The sequence below is a fragment of the Pagrus major genome, chromosome 2 (genome assembly GCF_040436345.1).
Source record: "Pagrus major chromosome 2, Pma_NU_1.0".
In the NCBI taxonomy this organism is placed as follows: domain Eukaryota; kingdom Metazoa; phylum Chordata; class Actinopteri; order Spariformes; family Sparidae; genus Pagrus; species Pagrus major.
In genome coordinates, this window is record NC_133216.1 from 24,808,499 (window position 1) to 24,833,803 (window position 25,305).

General features: G+C 41.3%; 1 protein-coding gene across 1 annotated transcript; it reads left to right on the forward strand.

Moving 5' to 3' along the window:
• Nucleotides 1–1,918: 1,918 nt before the first annotated feature.
• Nucleotides 1,919–24,331, forward strand: blmh (bleomycin hydrolase). The gene is made up of 12 exons (XM_073488525.1): nt 1,919–2,039; nt 3,997–4,194; nt 5,342–5,451; nt 7,011–7,152; nt 7,342–7,430; nt 7,541–7,633; nt 15,040–15,195; nt 15,322–15,480; nt 15,584–15,651; nt 16,747–16,864; nt 17,139–17,205; nt 24,026–24,331. Exons 1-12 carry the CDS (start codon nt 2,030–2,032, stop codon nt 24,172–24,174), a joined length of 1,359 nt encoding a protein of 452 aa, XP_073344626.1. The 5' UTR covers nt 1,919–2,029; the 3' UTR covers nt 24,175–24,331.
• The last annotated feature ends 974 nt before the right edge of the window (nt 24,332–25,305 follow it).

The window sequence follows — 25,305 nt, forward strand, 5'->3', positions numbered from 1 at the left end:
CAGCATGGCTGCAAATTTTAAGAATTTAAAGAAACGTTATGTAGAAAACTTGTATGTCGAAGTAAACATGTATGTAACGCTGTGATCCTACCCGCTAACTAAAGAAACATAGTGCAGAAACAAGCGATGGGGGGCAGAGAGACAGAGACAACATTCACCTTATTACAAGTCACTGTACCATCAAAATGATTTTTGAAGCTTTTAGTTTAAGGTGAAAAAGTTACATAATGTGGCTTTTTAAAGGGGTTTATTGCTGCTACAACAGAGACGAGTGTTCAAAAGTTTGGAATCTCCTGCCACAACAGATTGGAAAGAGAGAATATCAGCTGAACATATATCTGCCAGCAAAGGACTGTTTAAACCTTTTCATTTAACCGTAATTAATTACATTTACTCCTGTGTTGTACTTAAGTACAATTTTGTGTTACCTGTACTTTACTTGAGTATTTCGTCTTTCTGCTTTACTTTATACTTCCACTCCACAAGACTTTGGAGGCAAACATTGTACTTTTTACTCATGACATGTATTTAATAACTTTAGTTACTAGTTACTTTGCAGGTTGCATGCTGCACCTGAGTCAAAGCAGTGCATGCTCTAAACCAATTTATCATCAGTCCGATTAAAAGTAATGTATTATTTACTTTTATTTGTACTTTTGGTACTTAAGTACATGTATTGCCAGGAAACTACTTCTGATACTTAAGTACATTTAATACAAAATATTTTACTAAATACTTTCATTGTTGAAGGACAGAAGAAAAACATCAACATAACAGGTGACTCCAAACTTTTGTATCATAGTGTAGGTAAAAGTTGTGACTTTGTACACCCTGTACTTTCCCAGCCTCTGAGCCTACAGCAAACTGGTTTTCAGCAGAAGGTAAACCTTCAAATTAAAAGCTGTGTGAAGACGAAAACAGACAGGATGGATTCACAGGCTGTTATCACTGTATTCATACTGGTTATTAAGAGTGCACATCCTCATGTGCTTCGGATGCAGGCTGAGCAGCTGGAAGTTTTAATTAGGCTAACTACAGATATTTGAAGAGCGTGTTTTTATTTTGTAAGCAGTAACCGGACGTTTCAGACGCAACGATTCTGTCAGGTTTGACTTTAGGTGCGCTCGTTTTACGTTGCTCCTTGCCCTCCCTCTCACATGATTTGTGGGAACAGCAGAGGAAGTCTAGCCTTAGTGGCCTCCTCTGGATAACAATGTGAAACACAGCCTAACAGCTGGAGACGTAATAAACCTTTTTTTTTATGTTAGACATGATTAATAGTATGTCAGTAGTTTAACAATGGTGACTTTCACAGCAGGGGGCAATATTCAAAGTGACCTTTGGTGAGGGATGGGCTGTTGGGACTGAAAGTGGCTACCAAAGAAGGGTTGTTCAGTATATATTTAGGATGATTGTTTGCCATTTGTTTAAACAATGTTGACTCCACATGGACCACAACACGAAAAGTTACCCAACACGGTGCCCAATCAATGTGGGTTATTAATTCATTTTACACTGGATGGCAAAAATATGTCGTGCTCTCTGAGGTAAAACAATGAAAAAGTTTCTTTCAATAAAGCAAACAAAGAACCTCTATAGTGCATGTTTGAATTAATTTACAAAGACAGAAAAGCTTCACCCGTACTGGACCTCAGTTGACGGGCTGAAAGCAAGGTTAACTAACTTAAAGTATCTGTGTGCTCTTTCTGACCATTTGTAGAGCCAGAGTGACACATTTGCAACACTTCAGCAACATTATAATGAAAAGAGGCTATTGTTGTGGTGCAGCTCCTTGTACATGGTCTCTCAGGGGTCACATCACCTGTTTGGATAGGTTTGGATGAGTTGGTGGGAAGTCTGAATGTACATAGGTCGCTAACTCCGCCCAGTCGCCACGCTAAAGACCTACGGCGAGATCACAAACGAGCGCACCCTGAGATCACACTGGCTGGCTGTCGGTGAATGAGATAAACAAAGAGCCGGTGACTTTTCAGGAAAACAGACAACGCTCCTCAAGCTCCACGGGAACATGGAAACTGGTAGGTCGAGTGCCACTTTCTCCTGTTTTCATCCGCGGTGGTTTGTGTCGCCGCCCGCCTGAGCGGAGCTCGTATTTGACAGAGAGATGATGACAGCTGAGGGAGCTAACGGGAGCTAAAGTTAGCATTCACTGCGTTAGCACGCCAGGCAGCTAGCATGGCTTTGCCGTCGTTTCCTCAGCGAGGTTGACAGTTCACGCCGACGGTCAGTAAGGTACAGAAAACCCGAACTGTACACACCGACAGCTAATACACCTTAACTCGCTGGTTAAAAGCTGGTGTCCGCTTCAGGAGCCCGGACGTGTTAGCTTGTGCAGCTAGCTTGGTGAAGAATGGAGTTGGAGATGCGAGAAGCTGTCAAACTCTGTAAAGTGGTCGCTGTTCATTTAAATGGGCTTTTCTCTAGGAAGCACCGGTCTGACCCGAAAAGAAAACAGTCTCACCCATGTTTCAACTCTCTTTTAACAATGATAAATCACGTGTAAATTAACCTTCTGCCACTCAACACAGTTGAGTAAGTTGGGATTGTTTCGATTTCATTCAGGTTTCATAACACTTTTTTATTGGTAGGCAGATGTTTTGGCGGTTAGATGGTTATTCCCAACCAATCGTTCTCTGCTGTAGAGCAAATGTTTCTCCTATATTTCTACAGTATGAATTAAAATAAGGACTTTCACAGAATCATAATATTTGGACCTTTGGAGTGTGTTTTCTGTCGGCTCCAGTGGATTTCCACTGGTAGGCTTCATGCCAGATGACGTTCAGCCCTCTGCACATGGAGCAGTAATGGGCACAGTAAAGTGCTTAGCACATATAAAGCCTGTTGTATAACCTCTGATGTATAAATTTGCAAGTCACCCTGGTTGCCTGTGTTTGGCCCCTGTCTATAGAAAATCACTGTGATGTCTGTCCTCACAATTCACGCCCCCAATTGATGAATACCTGCCTGATCCACTTACTATAACTGACCCTTTCGTTAGGCTCATCCTTTTCCAATATCTGTTCCTCAGCACACACCCTTCTAATGTTGTGTTTCAGTAAACTGATACTCTGGCACGGATTGAAGACCCATTTCCCCCTCATTATCTACCCATCTGTACTCATCAGTGTCAAAAAACTCAACAGTCGCGCAACAAGCAGAACTGTGTTTTGTTAACACCATGCAGGCCTGCTCTTGAAATATTTGCTGCCTTAGGCCTGGTTCTGCTTTTTTTCCCTGATAATATGGGCACGACAGTTAACGAAGTTTGACACTGTCCTAATCTGTGGCGGTCAGTGCATCTCAGCTTTGTCTGACCGATGGAAAATAACAGAATGCAGCTGAGAGAGAGGGGTCGAACTCCAGGCCGCATGCATGACTAGGCAATGTCCCTGTCAATGTTTAATTGCTCTGCACCGTTATTTGACGGAATTACAAACAACACATCAGTGCCAGTTTGATTCTGTCAAAGTGTGTGTGCGCCCCTCCTTCCACTGTCTAGCGGGAATAGACAAGCTTCCCAGTGTGTTCATTCATTTTTCATTTTTTTAATCAGAGCTGGAGTAATTATTGTACTCTATATCCTTAATGTATGAACTGTTCTCCATTATAATCTCTGTATGGATGTGGATACATCACACAGTTGTAATGTTCAATAGGATGTGCTGTTAGTTTATGACTATTGATCTTGTGTTTTCCAGGCATTATTGTGACATCTAAGTATGTGAGAGTGCTCATGAATCAGATCTTAAAAGGGAAGTGTGTATGTCTAAAGTGCACAGATGAGTCATGGGTAATTGGGACAGTAGGAAATTCCTCCTCGTAGTTGTAGTCAGCTGTCTGAGTGTCTAGCTGTGAAAGCCTTTGTCTTACAAGTGAACTCTATTTAGTGCTCGTCTTCCCACCTTAATTCCGTCTCTCTGTCTTTTATTCTTCCCTTCATCCCGTCTTCTCTACTCCCCCTTCTTGCTCCTCCAGGTCTGAGTCAGGAGAAGGTAGCAACCTTCCTTAAGCGGCTGCGGGGCGAGCCACGCTACCTGTTGGCCCAGAATGTGTCGACCTGCATTGACCCGTTGGAGGTTTGTCTGCACCGGCAGACTGTCCAAGATACTGTGCACATCTTCCAGCATTCTATCCCCACAGAGGGCAAGCCCATCACCAACCAGAAAAACTCAGGTAGGACATAACACATGGAGGAATGTCTTCGCCCTTGGGTCAACATATATACTATAGATGCCTGAGATATTGCAGTTTGTGAATTTACATGTTAGTCCTCAGAGCAACATTACAAAGAACAAACAAATGTTATGAAGCACACACTGGGGAGTCAAAGTCAGAATGATTAACTCAGAATTGACATTTAGACATTTTCACACACCTGTGTCCCAGCAAGTCTTTATTTTAATGAATGAAACAAGTTGCAAAACCTTCCTGAAATTGTTTTGTCGTTTGTTGCAAAAATGATTTCCAGATAGATAAATAGGTTGTGACTGTGTGGACGTCCACATAAGCAGATATTATATCATATGTCTGCAACCTCTGTTTTACTGGAGTCCTTTAAATGTTGAAGGACTGGAATATACTCTATCTATACTGTGTGTAAAGTCAGGTCACTTTCAGACACTTCTGGTCTCGCGTTAAACATTATTTGGTTGCTGCAACTTCTGTAAGCATACTTTACCAACTACAACTAATTCTCTGTTGGCACATCTTTGTCATCATCTATGATTTTTGTCTGACAGTTGAAATGTTCACACTGTATTTGCATGAAGTCAGTCAATAGTATGATTCAAATAATTTGCTAGAAGGAAGATTATTTATTTCTCACCAAAATCCCCATTGGGCCATTTTTTAATTCCCTCTACATTGACGTCTGTAGCTCACACTGAATTGTGGCACAGACAACACAACGCATGACATGTTTTAAGTCTGCACTTCTCTGGCTGAAATCTTGTTTTTCTACGTGGACTCCAGAGCCTCACAACCACGACGAGTGGTGCAACTGGAACCAGTCATTATGTGTTGGTGTATATAGTGTAGGCTACAAAAGTTAGTTTGTCTTAAAAATAGACTAAATGTCTCAAAAAAAAAGTCCAGAGATGGATGCACTGTGAGCATCCTGAAGACAGCCTAATGCTGACCATGTTCCACAGCAGAGCAGAAGTGTTGTTACTAATAAATGCATTTATCCACCCTCCCAACTCCAACATCAGTCTCAACCTGCGGCAAGCTTTGGAAGAAGTTTGTGGAGCACAAACGGCACTGCTGTTGCCTGTATAAACACATGTTAAGTCCTTCCGTCCTTTCTTCTTTTTATCACCAGGGAGATGTTGGATCTTCTCGTGCCTCAACGTCATGCGACTTCCCTTCATGAAGAAGTTTAACATAGAGGAGTTTGAGTTTAGTCAGTCCTATCTCTTTTTCTGGGACAAGGTAAGACATGGCACCACATATCGGTTCTCTGGTTCTCAATATGATTTTTCACTCTTTATAAGCTGAGAGATGTACTGTGTATTGGGGAAGATGTTATTGGTTTTTAATTTTCTATTTAAGTGTTAAGTCATTGGTGTTGCAACATTGTGGTAAATAGATGTTATTTTGCAGTCAGAACACCATTTGAGTGAGTGTCATTATGCAGCACACTACTACTATACAGTCATTGTTCACCTAAAACCCTCTTTTGTGTGTTTTGGTCAGTGGTCTTCCAGGGCTGACGTCACAGTGATGCCCCACTGAATGTTTTTTATCTTTCTCTGTCACACTCTCTCTCTCTGGCCTCGTGTCTTTTTCTCCCACGTTTAGACAGTTGGTTGTTTCACCACAAATACACCTTTCTTTGTTACAAGTGGCAGCTGTAGAGGCTCATACTGATTACAATATTGGTTCTAAAGAAAAACATAGCATATGTCGAGCTCTAAGACTATCAGCCAGTAACTTATCACATTACACCAGACTTGTGGTCTCTAGTCTTTAGTCTGCGAAAGCAAGTCTGTCTTCATGTGCCAATTGCAGGTAATTCAGGCCTCTGAATACTGACTAGGTATGTTTTCTCTATTGAAAGATTACGTCTCGATGCAGAGAAGTCAATACTTCAATACCCAATTCTGGACAGTATGATCCCTTGTAACAATTCTGTAAGACTGCGCTGTACGATTCTTACGGCCGAACCAGTTGGATGGTGGAACTTAATGGATATAAATATGTGCGTTGTGTTCAGGGTTGCGAAGTATCGGTAGTTGCAGGTTGCATTTTTTTGGGGGGCTTGTTTCTCAAGTGTCGTCGCGTCAGATATTTCTCTGTAGATACTGTAAGGGTGAAATCTGTGCACATCATGCAGATCTTCTTCAAAATGCCAGTTCGCAGGAGTAATCATGCATTACATGATCTAGTAAGTGTGGTGATATCACTATTATTAGGTTATATTACTTTGTTACTGTTAAAACTGTTAATATTACTGTTACACCCAACAATGTTCACTGATAGAGAGCACTGATAATGGTGGTAAATTCAGCTGTTTATTTCATTCATGGATCATAACAAATAGTCACACAGTGAGGAAAAATAAGTTGTGTATAGGAATCAAAACAATTGCATCACAGCCCTCTGAATTGTGAGGTGAAGGTTCTTAACCCTAATTCTTACCTGTGTTAGTAACGCTGTTCTTTCACATAGCTGCAAATCCAGTCTTGGCAGTGGTCTAATAATTAATGACTGTGCGAGTCCTGCCTGACAGTGTGTTATTTAATTTTAGTGTTCTAGGATTTACCACATGAAAATTAGATGCTTAGATGTTTTTGGTTTTGAGTCTCAAGTCAAGTGAAGTCTTAAGCGGTTGAAGTCTTTCAGTTGTCAAGTATCAAGTCCTAATTTTTTTGACTAAAGTCTTTATTACATACAATAACATTGCATTATTGGATCGTACAGCCCCTCACAGTGTCTCTGTTGACTGACCATGTCTCTCTGTTGTTTGTTGTTTGTTCTCTGTTCTACAGGTGGAGCGTTGCTATTACTTCCTGCAGGCCTGTGTGGAGACGGCACAGAGGAAGGAGCCAGTGGACGGACGCCTGGTCCAGTTTCTGCTCTCCAATCCAACCAATGACGGAGGACAGTGGGACATGCTGGTCAACCTCATTGGTTAGTTCTTATCGTGACATAATCACATTGACAAGAAGGTCATGTTGAATGATTGACTAATCCTTGTAATCTGTGCAGTTAATCTTCTAATATATGAAAAAACACTGGTGGAACATTTGAGTTATCTGACTGGATTTAGAATTGTTTTTTAATTGTTTTAAACTGTGTTTTATTCTCTCCTGTCATCAGAAAAGTACGGCGTCATCCCAAAGAAATGCTTTCCAGAGTCACACAGCTCAGAGGCCTCCCGCAGAATGAATGACATCCTTAATCATAAGGTGCGTTTACATATTTCCTTCAGTTCAAACTCATCAAGCACACGCACCAGTGAGTCATGTAATCGTTGAAGCAGTGCTGACAGTTGTTTTTGTTTCACTGTGTGTTACAGCTGAGAGAATACTGCCTAAGACTGAGGAACATGGTGGCCAGTGATGCTACTAAAGATGAGCTGTCTGAGGCTGTGGACACCATGATAGAGGAGGTGAGACTGAAAGCACATACAGCTGTTTCCTGTCGCATATATTATACAGGGCACAAATTTCCCCAGGGGAACTTTTAAGGAACTCGGCATCATAACCTGTGTTTGACCGGACAAGGGACTAAATTTAGTTCCTCTATTTCCAGTCGCCAAAAAACATCCCTTGTCTGGGGGTAGTACTTTCCAAACTGTCAGAGCTCAAACCGATCAAACAGGTCCTGAGGCTGCTAGACCTGACTCATCTCATGGTAAAGCAGAAATGAATAGTGATCATCCACTCAGCAGATTGCGTTATGGAGTTTAGAAGACAAATTCAGACATCGGATCACTCCACCATAGTAAATACAAAGGACAACAGGATTACTCGGTGTTGTTTTCTCGTGCGAAAATTGTGACTCTCAGTGCTGCCTTCATTTCTGTCATTGGCCTGATTAACTTAATCTTCAAGCTAATCAGGCCAATGACTAGCTTGAGGCAGTGGAAATGCAAAGAGGAGAGTGCAAATGATACTTTCAAATTTCTTGTTCAGAGTTTTGCTCCTTTGGTTCCATCGTTTGATGGAACTAATTGGTGGAAAAGGGCTAAGAGATATAGAGACTCACTGTTCACTGTGTGTTGCGATAAATAATGGTCGTCTTAGATAGTTAGAGATATGATAATGTAGGATACACACACTGCACATGCACAGAGTAATCTCATTCCCGACAAATATTCTGCCATAATCTCTACGCTCTCAGGTTTTGGTGACACTGTCATATAAGTGTTATTGTTTTAGCATTGAGATCATAGTTATTAGTGTTCTTGTACGAGATTATTTATAGAGGTGTTTATTACAGTCTACCCAACTCATGTATGTAAATTGGGAAGGAAGAACATGAGAAAAACACAACAAAGAAAAGTACAACACCACCTTTAACTCTAACATCCGTAATGAAGATTGATTTGAAATGATCAACAATGTCAATAAAAATATAACTTTATAAACTTCCTAGAGGTAGAATGTATGGCATAACCATTGTTATGAGAGCAATGGATTGTACTGGTGTACCTAATAGGGTTGCCACTGGTTGTATATTGAATAATGACAGAAATTGTATTGAAGCTTACACCTGATTTAACTTTTTAGCACTGTTCCATTTTTTACCAGAAGAGGGAGCTGCCATATAATATTTAAGTCAGAGTAGCAACGTCCTGCCTGTTTTTGAGGCTATGCCTAAAAGCAGTCTGCGTGTAATTGGTGTTTGGGGTAGAGTAAATCATGGGATAAGGTCAGGGAGATCTGATAAATTACACCATCTGAATAGGAGGGGTACATTTTAAGCTGTTTTCTTTCACATTAAGAAGATTTTAAATCACTTATTTAGAAAATCATTTTTCATCAGAATTACTTAAATCACTAGTGTCAACAACTCTTATTTGCACTGGTGTGTGCAGTTAAAGTGGAAATTAATCTTGTATTTATCTGCCATGCACTGATTGGCTTCCAAGACCTAAAAATAAAAAAGGTTTTCCTGTAACAAACTTGCGAAATACCTGCCTTAATGCCTTTTAGAACTTGGTATTTAGCATTATGGTAAATCATCTGCCCTAATTTTACACTGATATTTATTTAGATAATACATTGTGCGGAACACACTGCTGACATTGTGATTGGCTTAAATGTACGTATTTATACTGTATGAGTACTGTACAGAGCATACACATGTAAATTTGCATGTGCAATGTGCACACGTAAATTTGCATGTGCAATGTGCACACGTAATTTCCTCACCTGCTCGCTGCCATAGATGTCACAAAGTAAAAGATCGCTATCTTGTTTATGGAACAGTCCATTACGAAGCATCTGACGCAAGACCGTGTCGACCAATTCACCTCCAAAAATAAAATAAAAGGTGGACGTGTCCATGTAAACAACGTAACAGACATGACACCTCATTATGTGCATATACATGAGCAGTACAATACAGTCATACGCCTACAATGTGTTGCTTTTGTGGCTCGGACAGGCTACACTGCGTACGTGTGTATTCATATGAGGTTTTTTTTTTACGCTTCCTGTGTGTGTGAATGTACGAGGGGCCAGTCAATCAATCAGCCTCCCATTGAGACGACTACACACAGAACACAGCTCTGGTTAAGCAGCCTTTGTTGTCAGCTGTTTAGTTGCATTGTGCTGCTGGCTGGTTGCTTGTTTAAACAGTCGACTGTATCTCACAGCGTCTACATGGATGCCCAGCCATCACCACACACACACACGAACATACAGTATGTTGTGCAACAGTAACGACTGCTCCCCTGCACTGCACATCAGGGTGGAGGGGTGGAGGGTTGTCACTGTTTGTTTGTCCACCTGGTAGTAGTTTGTTTTGTGAAATACCACTCTGTCATGACTAGTGCTGATGGAGGATCGCTCATGTCAAAAGAACGACAGGGCGTTAAGAGAGCAAACAAGTTTCAAGGATATTGTCGCATAACTACATTTGAACAGCATAACACTAGATACCGTATTTTTTTCTACCTCTCCAGACTTCTGATGCTGTTATGATCCTCTGATAGTAAAATTTAAAAAAAGTTGTCATTATCTGCCATAATGACAACAGTAATGATATTGTTTTTTGATATCTGTAAAAAAAATTGTGTTTAAATGATTAGCCTTTCAATTAATCCGCAGAAATGTAATGTAAATTGAATATCTTTAACATTTTGTCAGACAAGTAAGCCATTTGTAGACTTGATTGTAGTTTGTTGATTGAGCAAATAATCAATATAGATTGTTCATAAGAAAATATTTCCAAAGACGTGTTCCATCACACAATTCACTGAGTAAACTGTGTGATGAAACACGTCTTTGGAAGTATTTTCTTGGATGAATAAGTCTGCTCTATTGTGTCATACTTTTTAGATAATACCCAAGTACAGTACTCGTGTATACTGGATATTTAAATAGAAATTTGATATCATTACTCTTCCATCAGAAGTTCAAAATCATGGCCTCAAATCAATATAACTTGCAAACAGAAATACTTGTATAAGTGAAAACAAATGAATGCCTGATTTAGTGTGAAAATGTCATGCCATGACAAGTTTGGTTTTCCTCCAGCTTCATCAGCACTGTTGATGAACAGCTAATATGTTAGCTCTGTAATTGAGGCAGGATGTGATAAACTTGAGATGACTGGCATCTCATTAGTCTCAGCAGACAGTTAACAATGGTGTTAGGTGTTGCATTTGCAGGTTTTTTAGTATGTGTGAATATTGTGGCATTGCGAAACTTGCAGAGCATGTTTAGTAGCTGTTGATGTATGTCAGGTTTACAAACTAACTAGCCGTGGTAATTTCACAGGTATGCCAATGGCACACATGTCTTGTGCACGCTTGCGTAGCTGTGGTTTTCTTGGACTCTTACAAGTGGGAAACTGGTGTTTCCTCACGTGCGTTTGCATCTATGCGTGCACATGTGTTTCTCAGGATCAAAGTGCCGTGTCAGTCCTACTTTAGTGTGTGTGGAGGTGATGCTGTCCACCCTCCCTACGTGGCGGCTGTGATTGTACCCTGGTCTTCATCACGCCAGCCCACAAACACTCCCATGACAGGCAACCGGGGTCAAAATCTCTGCTTCCACTTACTGTACCCGAGGTGCACTTGATTTGAATGAATCCCTTTGCGTGTCAAGAACCTATTCTTTTTGTTAACGCTGGTCAGGCACATTATGTAAGACCAAACATGTCACATTTATCTATAAAACTCTGCAAGAGCAGCGTAGCCATTTTTAACCTGCACCTGCACTGTTCTTGTGCACCATGAGTTTCTCTATATAGAGGCTCTTAGGATGACAGTGTCCATACGCTGCGTTATTGAGGCAGGATTAGTTTAAGTTTCAAAGCCAGTCTTTCGCTTTTATGCTGTATCTGGTGTGTGTCCTTGCTCCTCTACTCTCACTTACATAGACAAGTAGGCAGCACATACACACAAATAAAGGGACATTCACTGGAAACTGTACATGCACGTACAGTTCTTAACACACAGATGGTATCCCTCACACCACAACTATAGTCTTTCCATGCTCCATTGCGTCATGGAATCAGAAACACCATGTGTGGCTCTGGTCTTGGCTCTGAATGCACGGAGAGTGATTCCTAAGACAAGACCAATTTATGAGACTGCCGTCAAATCACAGAGAAACTTCCCTTGCTGCAGCTCAGAGGCTCAGTGCTGCTGGCTGTTGGCTCAGTTGATTTGTTGTTCGATGTGGGTGGCTTCCTGTGTCACTGTAGTTTTGCCAGTTCAGGGATGTCCACTCACATTTCCTGAATTTCTTTGCACCATTGTTAGAATTTAACAATGACCACATGTGTTGCATGTTTACAAAACATGGAAGGTTAATCAAAACCTCACTCATTTTTATCCAAATTGTTTGCATGGTGTCATTTGCTTACACTCACAAGAGACAATAGTTATGAATTAACCTCAGAGTAGCAATAAGGCGCATGGTTTGCCTCAATTTGGCATTAACTGGTTGAGAGCCAGCTTCAGCCCCCAGTTATGTTCTTGGTCCACACTATTTATTTGAACATTGCCTTGGTATAGAAGTGTTTAAAAAATGTTCTACCAAAAAATCATCCTGAGTCATGTAAGATAGATTTTCATTGACAGATTAGTGGATGTTTAACAATGAAGACAGCAACTTCCATGATCCCACACTACTTAACAACATACAACTACATCTTTTGTTTTTATTGTTTGATTGAGAGGCCTCTAGCAGCAGAAATTATATACTGTGCATTAATGCAGTATGCTAAATCAAACAAGTAAATACCACAATCACTTTTTCTCATTTTATTTCTTTATGAAGTTAAAATCGCTTTATTTAGGCTTTACCTAAAGTTGGAAGTTGGTCTATATTTATAGTGACTTTTTTCACACAAGCAAAGTGCTTCCCGTAGGAGCTTCACATGGTTTTTGCAGTGTGGCTAAAACATTCTGCATACAATAAAAATACAGTAAGCACTGTTTTGTACTGTCAGTGCTGTCTGTGGACCACACAGACAGTCCAGGAAAGGAGGGAGGCTGCACTCGGGCTGCCCATCACCACCATAATCTTGAAACCTGGAGTGCCTTGCTCAAGGTCATTGGCTCAGCCTGCGTACTCCTAACTCCAGGTGATTTGTTTGTTTGGGTTGCGTAAAACAAATATACATGCAGAGGGACGCCAGCTGGTCAACACTGGAGCACAGATGCTATGAAAAATTAGCTGTGGTTAGCCCCAATAGCGTGCAGTCAGTCAGCTTATTGTTTATAGCAAGACACGCAAACTCGCTATGTTACAGAATCGAGTCGTCTGACCTGAGCTGGACCTTCTGCTGGAGACTGATTAGTTGAAGAGAGAGCTGCCTGTTAACAAACTCCATCAGAATAACTTATAACAGCTGCTTCCTGATACTGTTAACAGTTCAGATGTTTGGAATATTAAGATGAGATGGCCTTTGAAGTTATTTGTCAAGTCCTCTAGAGTTTGAGTAATGCTGGTCAGCCTCCCCTTTCCCACCACCTCTCTGTATCCCTCTCACCTTTTCCTCCCTGTCTCTGCCACTAATGTACAGTATATCTGTCATTGAGGCGGCAGGTGTTTCAATATTGATCCTGCTCTGATGTCACTGTGGCTGTTTACACTCTAACTGAGGTCTCTGTCAGCTCAGCGTTTCCCCTCACACCTACTTTATTTGCCTTGCCAGGGGAGCATGAGTGGGCGCGGGGCTGAGCTGGCATTAAAGGAGATCCTTACAGTAGGACTTGCAGGATGCTTGCAGGACATCTGAGAGAAGAATTGTATAGTGAGTGGAAAGGTTTAAAGTTAACAGGGAGAACGGAGTTATTCTCGGAAGAGAAAGAGACAAAAAGAAGGAATGAAGAGAAAAGGGCAGGGGGCAAAAGGGGTTTTCGGCGATGTCTAGTCAAGGTGCTGAGGGCATCTGGGCAAACAGACCAGACACGGGGACGGACATCTTGGCATGTCATCCTGCCCGCAGAGCAGTCTAAACAAAGGAGTGGAATTAAGAAGAAGATGGTGCAGGGAGGATGAGGGTTTGAACAGATGCCTTTGTTGACTCTACGGATGTGTATATTTTTGTCTGTACTTTTGTGACCCTATGCATTTCTGCAAAGAAGAAGGGAATTGATTGTTTGCATAAGCTGAGCCAGAATTTAAGTATTTTTGTATGTTTGTTCGAGCATGTTTGGGGTGAGAACAGTGGGCTCAGTGGGCCCAGTGTCTACTTACCAGAGAACAAGAATGTCATCTTTATGTAGGGGCATTTAATATGTGTTGACTAAGCACAGGGAAACTGCTGCCATGGCTGCTATATTTCTCCAGGCCGAGCCAAAAATAATCCCCCCATCAGCTCGGTATTCAGCTAGACAGAAGTTTAATTTGTCTGTATAAGTGAATGCTCAGCTCAATAAAAACCAGTGTGTTAAAGTCTATTGGAAATGTGTCCTTTGTGACATAGTTGAAGAAATGATCGTGATGTATCACCATTCATCCACACAATCAGCACGATTCATACTTACTGTAGCACACACTGTGCTGTAGACCAACTGTACGTGCGCATCTGTGTTTTGTCAAACCAATGTCGAGTCGTACTTCTTTTATCTACCACTAGCAATGGACTGCGCTGCATCTTAATTTCTCAGTCACTTTTTAATCATAATTGATAGGAAAAGCATCTACCGGGTCGTGTGAGAGGCGAGCAGAGGTCGGGAGAGGTGAAAAGCAAAAAGGGAAAATTCCTGAGATAACTATATCAGAGGTTATAAGGGCCGGATTGACAGACGGCTAGTCCAAACAAGCCGATTTCACCCACAGGAACTCAGTCTGAACTTCCAGCACCGCAGGAAGACACATGGAGGGAGGGGGAAAGAGGGTGGGGTACAAAAGGGGAAATGGTGGGATATGAAAAAGATGGAGGGGAATGAAGCCCTGCAGAAGTGAAAATATAGGGAAAGTTGAGAGGCCCAGGCAGTGATGGATGAGTCTGTGCAAGGGCAAACATGTGGTTGGAGGGGTTACATTAAGCATATGAATGGGAAATTGGATTTACAAACTTCCTCGACAAAGACCTTGCCCTCGTCCTCCCTAAAGGCAAGGAAGTGGTCTGTTTTCATTAGGTGTATGCAGTAAAGCCCCAGTCTGTCTTAATAGTATGCTGTCCATTTACACATGCAATTAGGTCAGCTCTGGCTTTGTTCAAATAGAGTTACTGTTTGTTCACTCTAATATTTGTTTTCTGAGCTTTTGATCCAAGGATAGACTGTCTGTGAATGTTAAATATGAGTTTAACAGATTAGGTTGGCTTCCAAGATAAGGCAGTTTGGTAGACGAAGTTGATGTTCAAACTGTGTTCGCTGTGCAGGTGTTCCGGGTCGCCAGCGTTTGTCTAGGCAGCCCTCCTGAGACCATCTGTTGGGAGTACAGAGACAAGGACAAGAACTTCCATCGCATGGGACCACTCACCCCTCAGGAGTTCTACAGGGAGCACGTCAAACCCCTGTACAACATTCAAGACAAAGTACGTGACTCTTTAAGCACATCACAAAGGCCATGTAACTTGCTGTCATTCACCCCTGTGTGTAGCCTCAGTTTATGACCCCCTGTGGGAATTTGGAGTGTTTGTATGAAAACTCTCTATCCTCAGGTCTGCCTCGTGAACGACCCTCGACCCCAGAACCCTTATGGGAAGCTGTACAGCGTGGAGTTTCTCGGTAACATGGTCGGGGGCCGCAGCACTCTGTACAACAACCAACCCATCCAGCTGCTTAAAAAGGCTGCGGCAGAGTCCATCAAGGATGGGGAGGTAGGAGGGGGCAGACACGACTGAAGACGCGAGTTTCTACATTAATGCATGTCTGTATGTGTGAACTTCATAAATCTCAACATGGCCACTGTTTTTCTCTTAGGCCGTGTGGTTTGGTTGTGATGTCGGAAAACATTTCCACGGCAAGCTGGGCATTAATGACATGAATGTGTGAGTATGATTCAAACACTGTTGAAGTCAAGTGTTTACCATGAGTGAGTGATTTGGCATCACCGGCATCATATGGATTTTGCAAAATGTACCAACTGATTCTCCAAATGGTTGAAATCAAACAAATATTTGCAATGCTAATGAATCTTGTCTGCTGCTCACTTGGTCCAGATATTAGAATCGATAAAGTTAGTGTAACTTACATGTGTATAGTTTCTCAATTTGTTCAATGTCGGTTCAGGCAAAGCAGTAATCTATAGACAGATATCTGCATATGAATGCAGGATCTGTGGGCAAGGAACAAGATATTGGTATCGGAAGCATTCTGGTTTCTGTTTGTTGTCCGAGTAGTATTGACCAACCACGTTTAAGTGGGCTTTGGTTGCATTGCCAAGAATACAAACTCTGAAACCATTTTTTATCCTCTGACGAAGCTTTAGCTTTTTGTCAGCAACAAAAGAGGACGTTGGCTTGAATATCTGGTTATCCGGATATTCACTGGCTACACCAGATCCCGCTAAATATTGGCTTTTGACCCCAGAGGGAGATTTCATGTGGTTTGTTGGCAAGTAGTTGTCAGCTTTTTTAAACTTTACTAGGCTATTTCTCAGCACTATCACTATACTGAACCTTACGACTTCAGGAGGTGCAGGTTTCTCCACAGGGGAAAGTTTCTTATCTTTGCCCTTAAGGTGCAGCAGCATCTGCGCCTGAGTTGTAGGCGCCAGACTTAAATCTGCCCACTGAATGAAACCAGCGTGGTGCAGAATGTCCGGTACCTTCTCTGTTGAGACTCATCTTACAGACAGATCTTTTCTTGTACTGGAAGATTATAATTGGAATGAGGCTGAGGCTCATTTCTACAGTCCTGCTCAAGAAAGTAACGTAAAGGGGAGCTGTCTATTTGCCCATTCTGAATTCCAGAAAATGTTGCTTTTTGCGTTTTAAGATTGACTTGGATTGTTGCCATACGATATGGACAATTTCCTATGAAGTTCTCAAAACGTTTGAGCGTTTTGAAACTTTTTCTTGTTTTTTTTTCATCAGAGCAGGTAGTAAAATGGGATTTTTCGTTGTATGTATGTGCACGGACAGGTTCAACCATGAGCTTGTCTTTGGAGTTTCGGTGAAGAACCTCTCTAAGGCAGAGCGACTGATATATGGAGACTCTCTCATGACCCACGCTATGATCCTCACTGCTGTCACAGACAAGGTATGCTCACACAAACATGCTGCACAGGTGTGTGGCTGTTCAGTAAACTCATGCAAACATACAGTACGTATACAAGCAGACCGGCAGGAATACACAGTTTTCCAGGGGTTTATTGCATCAAAGTGTGACTGCGTGTTTCCGCTGCTTTAATCGGCTGCAGTTTTTCATAGTGATGTCAATTTCCCCCCTTGTAAGTAACCCCAGCTGTTAGGACACTTTCTTTCCCCCAGTCTCGACTTCTCACCCTTATCTCCCCATCGTTTCTCTCTCTCAGGATGGGAAAGAAGGCTATGAGAAGTGGAGGGTGGAAAACTCCTGGGGCGATGACCGTGGGAACAAAGGTAACACATTATTAAACTATTCCTACTTTCAATCCTCTTCTTTAGGGTGCTGTTTTTCTCCTTCCAGGGAAATGTATTTTGACCTCAGTGATGCTGAGTCACAGAAAAGTGACTGACTAAAAACATCTGAAACAGTTGCTTTCACCTCAATCTGGTCCTGAAATCATATAAACATGCTGTCCCACACATTTTTCTCACACCACGGTCTCTCATGATAAGCCATCATCTTCCTGTTTGTGTCTATTGAATTAAGAACAGGATTAAACTAAAATGTTCCCCTGTGTTGCTGCTTTATGAACTTGTAATTGGCTGTGTCCTGTTTCATAAACACTCACATACAGGCGTAGCTGTTCTTATTATGTTTTTTGAGTTCAGTGCCTCAGTTTCCAGTTGCATAAACATAATTATAGTATAAGCAAATGCTTGAGGCCAGAAAGTAGCACAGCTACATTCTCCAAATGTATTAGCAAAATATTTGGTGACTACTCGCTTGGCTAGTTGGTGAACAACTGTAGCTGGCATGCTGCCCGCTGACACTCTCATGTGTTTACTTTTCCATGACATTTTGTTTATTAAATGAAATTATGTACAATCGTAATAAAGGGTGAAAAGCTCTCCAAGGTAAAAAGCTTGCTAACTGTCAGAGAGCCAGCACGTTTGCTTGATTACTTAGGACACAGATAGCAAAGTTTAATCAAAAGACATATTTGTATCATCGACCTCTGTTCCATAACTGTCAGTAAACAATTACTCTTATGTAGTGCAGTACTGTATATACTGCACCAGAGGAGGTAAATAAAATGGCTTTTTGGCCCCTTCAGCTCTCTGTTGCCTCAAACATCAGTCTTATCAAGAGGGTTTGGTGTAAGTAAACGTGTCATAGTTCACCAAATTTGCACTGATTAACTTTGCCCCTGCGAGCATGTATGTTAATTGGCTCTGTTAGAATTAATTGATTTAACATGAAGCTTCTTTTGTGATGTTTTAAAACCTGGAGATGGTTTCACTTGGTTGGATTTTAGTTCTTAGTCAGTGCTTCTTGTTCAAACTGACTTTATACAAACAAACCAAGAAGAGTAAACTTGAAGTCATACAGACTGTCGTCTTGCATCATCAGGACCCACGTGGGGAAATCTGAAACTCCAGTGAAGTTTATGCAGCACTTAAATACTTCTGATGTGTATGTTTATGTTCTTTGGTGTCACAAAGAGCTCACAAAGAAATATTTATATAATTATAAGAATTATTAATATTGTAAGCAAATCGAGCGCTTTTTATGAATCATGACTAACAAGTAGACACAAGACAAAAAGGAGGTGTCCTCTACAGTAATGATTCGGGGCTTACTGTGGGATCACTCACATACATTGGATAAACTGACAAAGTACAGAGAAGATACAAGCACAGCAGTTTTAACTGCTTTTGACCTACTAATCAGGGAAAATACCGTGCTGACATGCAGACGTGTTACCATGGTTAACAAATGATTGCATTTGGAAATGGATTTTACAGCTCAATTGTAAGATTTCTTCCTGAACAGTTTACGATAAGCAGATGGATTTAACAGTAATCTGAAATCCTGAGAAAAATGATAAAATCACATATCTACTCTCAAACAATCCTGTGGTTGGTCTGTTTGTTTTCACACCACAAACGAATCTCTGGGAAGCGGGCCGAGACCCACCTTTTCAAGCAGTCTCAGTTCAGAGCAGCACCAGGGTTAGATTGGCAGCTGTCATGCCAGTCCAAATTAACTGTACTAACCGGGAAAACGAAGTAGCTTTAACTAAACAAAACAGTTTAGGTGTGAAAACACCCCCAAATACTTTTAACTCTACGTTACAACTCTGGTATAAGACTTGTAGTTACAAAAAGTTTAATGTTGCCTGGGAACTTTTGAACCTGTTTTTTTTACTGGTCAGCTCACTGAGTTGTTTGTTTTCTTTTTAAACCACAAAAATCAAGTGAACGTAACATACTAAGTCAGTCTTAGGCTAAGTACCGGAAATTCCCTTTGATGCATCAGGAGAAAATGTTGTCATAGAGTAGGTAAGATTGGTTTGTCCTTAGGCACCTCAACACAGCAGGTACTCCTCGCCAGTGTCCCAGACTTTACTGTCTACTGTTGTTATTCCCTCTATCCTTTCATCTCTGCTTCTCATCTGCTGCTCCTCTTCATCTCTGGGCCCGACATTCCACTGCAAATTATAGGAGAGTATTTCAGGTCAGTCATGCATCGTCTGGCAACACACCACATACAGTACAGCGTATACACACAGAGAGACACACACTCACAATATTTGTTTGAACCCACAAACCATAGTGACTGTTGGGAAAACATGTGAAAACCCCTCAGTCAAATCAAATGTATTTCACGCATATCTCATTCCATAAACACCAGCCGATAGGGAAGGCCAGGGCCCCCAGCCTGTCCGCAGCCAAATTGATAAAGTGTTCGAGAACAAAAGTTCGAGAAGTGGAGTTCACTTGGGAATCCGGAGGCTTTGTTTGTTTGACAAAAGCTGAGGGAGGAGAAGGCACAAGCAGAGAAAATGAGAAGAGAGCATGCAGGAGAACGGAGAGAGATTACTCAGTAATACAGATGTTATTCACTTAGAATTAGTTGGAAATGAGGAAAAACAAAGGCGAGTAGATGTCAGGATGATTTTGGAAAGTTGACAGGGAGAAATTGCAAGTAAAGTGGTAATAACCACGGAGCAGATGGAGAGAGTTGAGTGTGTTTATATGGTTTGTAAAGGCTTAACATCTCCCTTCAGGCCTTTAAATATTCCCCCTATCCCTAAAGGAGGGCTAACTTTCTGTTTTCTCCATCTTCAAGCCCTCACACCGCCACTGTTATGGCTCTACTCACTTCACAGCTCATACTTTTACACCGTTTCAGACAAATGTTTGGCAACACGCGAGGTTTTTTATTTGATAGGACATTGGCGGGAGGTGGACTCCTTAACATTAGTCACGAGTTGTTTCAGATCTAAATGAGTTCGCCATGGAGGGAGGGAAGCCGTGAAATTTCTACAGACGTGATTCTGTTGTTGAATAAATACAAGATGATGATGTAAATGTTGATTGAAGGATTTCCTTGGTAGCGGACATAACAGATTCTTGAGTATCTGAAATCGGAGGCTTCATTAGTTTTTAAGTATGCCTCTAATCCATTGCCATTCTTCTGCACCCAGACCACAGTTGCATATCTCCTCTTTCAACTCATTTCAACTTCCAATTTAATTTCCAATGAAAAGAAAAATGCCCTTTATGTGGTTTCTCTGCAGGCGCACTGTACCACATTTTCTTTTTTACCAAATAAAAGAAATTAATGCTCTTACACATATGCAATGCTTCTCTCAATGCTGTCAAGTGTCAACAATATTTGACAGATTTCTGGTATCAAAGACCTCTTTTCAGCCAAGTGTGAATCATCACACAGTCATCACAATGGGGAGTTCAGCCCTAACTTTCATGTTCTTGTATCAAACTACATAGGATGACCCCAATCTAAAATCCACTTCTTCTTCTTTTGATCTCTAATTGACTTCCTCATTTCTAAGCCAGTCAGCCGGTCAGTAAATCAGTCCACCACTTTGGTTCTGGCTGAAATATCCCAACATCTATTCAATGGGTTTCCGTTAAATTTTTTGCACCCATTCATTGTGTCCACACCATTCAAGATTCAAGATTAACTTTATTGTCCCACAATGTGGGAAATTTGTTCTGGGCCATTCGCCCATGCTGCAGCCATAAGTAACACAGAACATACAAATACACACAATCACATACAATAGATATGCACATCTATATCATACCTATATCATACCCATATATCCCATATATCATACCCATATATACCCATATATCTTAATGACTGAGCCCTTGTCTCTTCTTATAATGTCACCAGCAGTTCAAAGTTTTCATTTATGCTGTGAAATCTCTCAGCATCTACTGGATGGATTGGCTCAAATGTTTGTATGGACATTCTCACTGATCAAATGATATATCTTAATATCTTTGGTGATCCCCTGACTTTTCTTCTAGCATGAAAATCAGGTCAAAATTTAAATGTGTTGAATACTTTTGTTTATGGCCAAATACCAGCAAAACTAGTTACATTCCCATCAGCCTCAGTTGTACTTTGTGTGCATTGCTAATTAGCAAAAGTTAGCATGCTTACATGCTAAACTAAGCTGGCAACATGGCAAAAACTTATACCTGCTTCACATTAGCATGCTGATGTTAGCATTTAGCTCAAATTACTGATTGGCCTGCATGGCTGCATACTCTTAGTCTTGTTATCAGGCATTCAGCTGTTCAGTTCTGTTATTTAAATTGGAGTATGAAAAAAATAAATATTTGTTTTGTGGTTGTGGTGTATGTTAGCTGTGATAATCCTGCGTTGTGGATTGCTGCTTTAGTTGGAAATCAAGATGGCTGCTCCACTCTTCTAGCTTCCAGTACATCCATCTGTTCTGAGACAGGACAGTCAGCCTATCCCTAAAAACAAATAATGACACCCAACATTCACACACACACACACACACACACACACACTTACGCACATCGCCATGCCACCCAACGCGCAGGTTCCAGGAAGCTCACATCAACACACATACGGATACCACAGTGAGACCCAGGCAATGTGCCATGTAAGATTTGCGTACTTGGAAGAACACACATACACAACAGACACGCCATCCCTGATACATTGTTTTGAACTGTGGCATGTCTTTGCGGTTACCCTGACGTCTTCGATAAGTCAACTCGACAGTAGGAGGGATGCTCTTGTTTGCTCTCAAGACTCTGAACACATGAGGGGAACAGAAGAAATGGAGAGGGAGTGGTGGTCTCGGGGTAAAAGACGAGTAAAATTACTTTAATTCACTCTAAAATATATTCGCCAGTTTTGATCCAGCCGCCCATATGTGTCAGTTCAGTACCAGACTTTTAGCTGCTCGGGTTTCACATAACTTTTAGTGTTTGTTATTTACTGTAAGGAAAAAACACACGCTAACATCTTTCATTTTAAATAATCATTTCAGCATGGGGGCTGCATCCTCATCCAAAAAGAGATTAGGTTATCCCAACATGTCAGGTTCAAGGAACGCTTTCATAACCACCCCAGATTTGGTCACGCTGACCTTGTATGAAAACACGAACACACACAAACACACACACACACACACACAGACGGAGGGAGGGAGTGAGGGACAGACATTGTTCGTATTATCAGGGTGGGTGTGCTGCAGTGACAGCAGAAGTGTTGAATGCTACTGCACTGCTAACTGGATGTGAACCATTAAGGGGCGGGGCTCCTTCTCTTCTTCCTTCCTGTAGAAACAATAGTTCAGCGATAAAGAGCACTTCAAAGCAATTAAAATGTGCACACATAGACAAAGTCTGTTTGACCTTCCTGTTGAATTGTTCTTAGCAGCGCTCCCTACTTCTGCCCTTTAATGAAAGAGGAATAACGATAATCAGTTGAATTAACATTATTTGTTCTTAAATCAAGTATTTCTCTCTGAAAGAATACCTTGTGTCCCTTAAATCCTACTCCTGTGCCCACATAAGACATATTTAAATGCCCGACAACTCTGACTTTTGAGGAAAAACTGGGTCAGAGATGAGTAATATTTCTGCACAGGGCTGTTTAAATTTGTAGGAGAACAGCTCTTGTTTGCAGTGATTAAAACGTAACAGAGACATTCATGGTCTTTTTTTAAATTGACAGGTTTAATTGTAATAAAAACAATGATCTACACACCTCCAAAAAAGTTTAACAGACTTCTTTGTGATATGGTAAAAAACTGACTCCCAAGTTTTTGATAGGGAGGAGAGACGAGGGAAGTCTAAGTCCCTATGAATGATTTATTTCAAGTGAACAAACTATATACAAAAGGGTAAATATGGGATGTGAATCAAAGCTGCATCAGTTGTGAAGAAGCGCATGGATGAGGGACAAATGTAGGTATGTGGCTGTGAGTGTTGAAGGCAGCAGAAAATGTCAAACAAATCCAAGCATGGACATCTGGAGCCCAGAAGAGAAAGGGAGAGGCACTGAGAGCCGGCCTGGCCTGTACTATATAACCTTGAAGGCCTAACAGGTGTCACCATAGTGAGCTAATGACCACTAATGTATTAAGAGAGCTGGATACGATGCTGGTCTTTCTGGTCATTCAGCGTCACATTCACCTACTATTTGAATATGTTAATATATAGATTGTAGTGACTATCATTTTGTTGATTCCAGTTTCTGTTTCTGTTAATTGTCATCTAAAATCTGTCCACGGCAATAATTCATTTCTGAGTGTTGTTGTCTTTATGCCTCTGAACCAGCGACTTCCGTGGCCTGAGCCATTATGTTGTCACGTCTCAGAATCTCAGAAACGCCTTGAGGGAATTTATTAAAATCTGACGCAGATGTCCACTTGGACTGATTAGAATTTGGCTGTCAGGGGTCAATGTGACCTCACAAAACATATTTTTGGCCATCACTCAAGAATTCATATGATGATTACAATAAAATATTACACAAATGTCTAATAGGATGAAGTGATGACATTTCATATCCCAAAGGTAAACTTCAGTGCGACATCAAAATATTCTGCAAAAAATGTTTTAGTCATTTTTTTTAACGCCATAGCTCAGGAATAGCACCTTGACTGCTGCCTAGAGGCACACAACCACACAGCAAATCTAGTATTTCTCCTTTTAATCTGAGTGCTTTGTTTGACTGCTGTCACTTCAGGCCATTAAAATCTATTCAGACTGTAACAACTGATTGGTTGTCTTCCCTGTCCCATCTCTGTAGGTTACCTCATCATGACGGACGATTGGTTCTCCGAGTATGTGTACGAGGTGGTGGTAGACAAGAAGTTCCTCCCCCCTGATGTCCTGGAAGTGATGCAACAGGAGCCCGTTGTACTTCCTGCCTGGGACCCAATGGGAGCCCTGGCATAACTGCAGAAATCCAGGTTTTAGCCCCAACCTCTGGTCTATTTGACTCCGCCCTATTCCTCGGCTGCTTTTACCTCTCCAATACTTCCCCCACATCTCCTTCCAAGACAGCCTGTTCTTCTAGACAAAATAATAAAGATTTTTTTTCTTTTTTACTGGACTACCTGTGTATTTTGTCTGTCTTTATTTCTTCCCAAGAAGAGGTTTACACTGCCACACCTTTTGTATTATTGCTGGGCTTGAGCATTTAAAAAGTGAAGTGGGTTTATGGCATCATAAATAGACAGAGAATTTATGACTACAATCTCTACCTGTGGACACACAGTAGGTTGCATACCGACAAATACTGTAAAAGGCCGTGAACACTGGTGTTTTATATTCCTGTGTAGTCTGTTGTTTTTAAAATGTCTGTCTACCCTGCGTCTCTTTCACCAGGCGAACAACGTGGTTACGAGCAAAACAGCAATGATTTAGTGTTCTTAGAATAACACTTGCAGAATTTCCAATTCCAACAGATAATCTTCCCATAACTTCCTCTTCCTGCAGAAAAGTAGCATATATATACATGTGTACGTGCATGCTAATACGTGTTTGTTTTCATATCTACTGCCTCTATCCCCCCTGATTGGGTATCTAGGAATGTTAAAAGCAGGAAGAGGCTCATACTTCAACAATAAGCACTCATTTCTTGACAGAACAGCCACATTGCCGTGCCAGATGAAAATCCAAGCACTTCCTGTACAGACTCGGTAATCATTCCTCAGCAACGTTCCAACTCTTCCTGCTCTAATATACTCCTGTCAAGGTAAGGGCGACCTCTGAACTCCCAGCAGTCGGTCTGTCAGCTGAGTTACTGCCGTTCACTACTGCAGTGTGGTTGTAAAAGGAAGAAGTGTGCGCTCAGCTTCCCTTATTGTGACAGGAAGGTGCAATCTGCTTGGTTTAAGTTTAATCTAGAGGTATAACTCTTTGTGATGTAGATATCTTCTGTCACATTGCACTGAGATGATTAGGCATGAGAAAAATCCTTAAAAAACTAAAAACACAAAGGTTAAGTCTGCTGCATTAGCTCATCCTGCTACCCATCAGCCTGCATTTTCTCAACTTCTCCCCTACCTACCTCCTCTGTCCTGT

Excerpts from the sequence above, each read along its gene's own strand:
- blmh (XM_073488525.1), top strand. Across the intron at positions 7,153-7,341 it reads CATGCTGGTCAACCTCATTG|AAAAGTACGGCGTCATCCCA; the intron begins GTTAGTTCTTAT and ends TCCTGTCATCAG. Across the intron at positions 17,206-24,025 it reads CGATGACCGTGGGAACAAAG|GTTACCTCATCATGACGGAC; the intron begins GTAACACATTAT and ends CCATCTCTGTAG.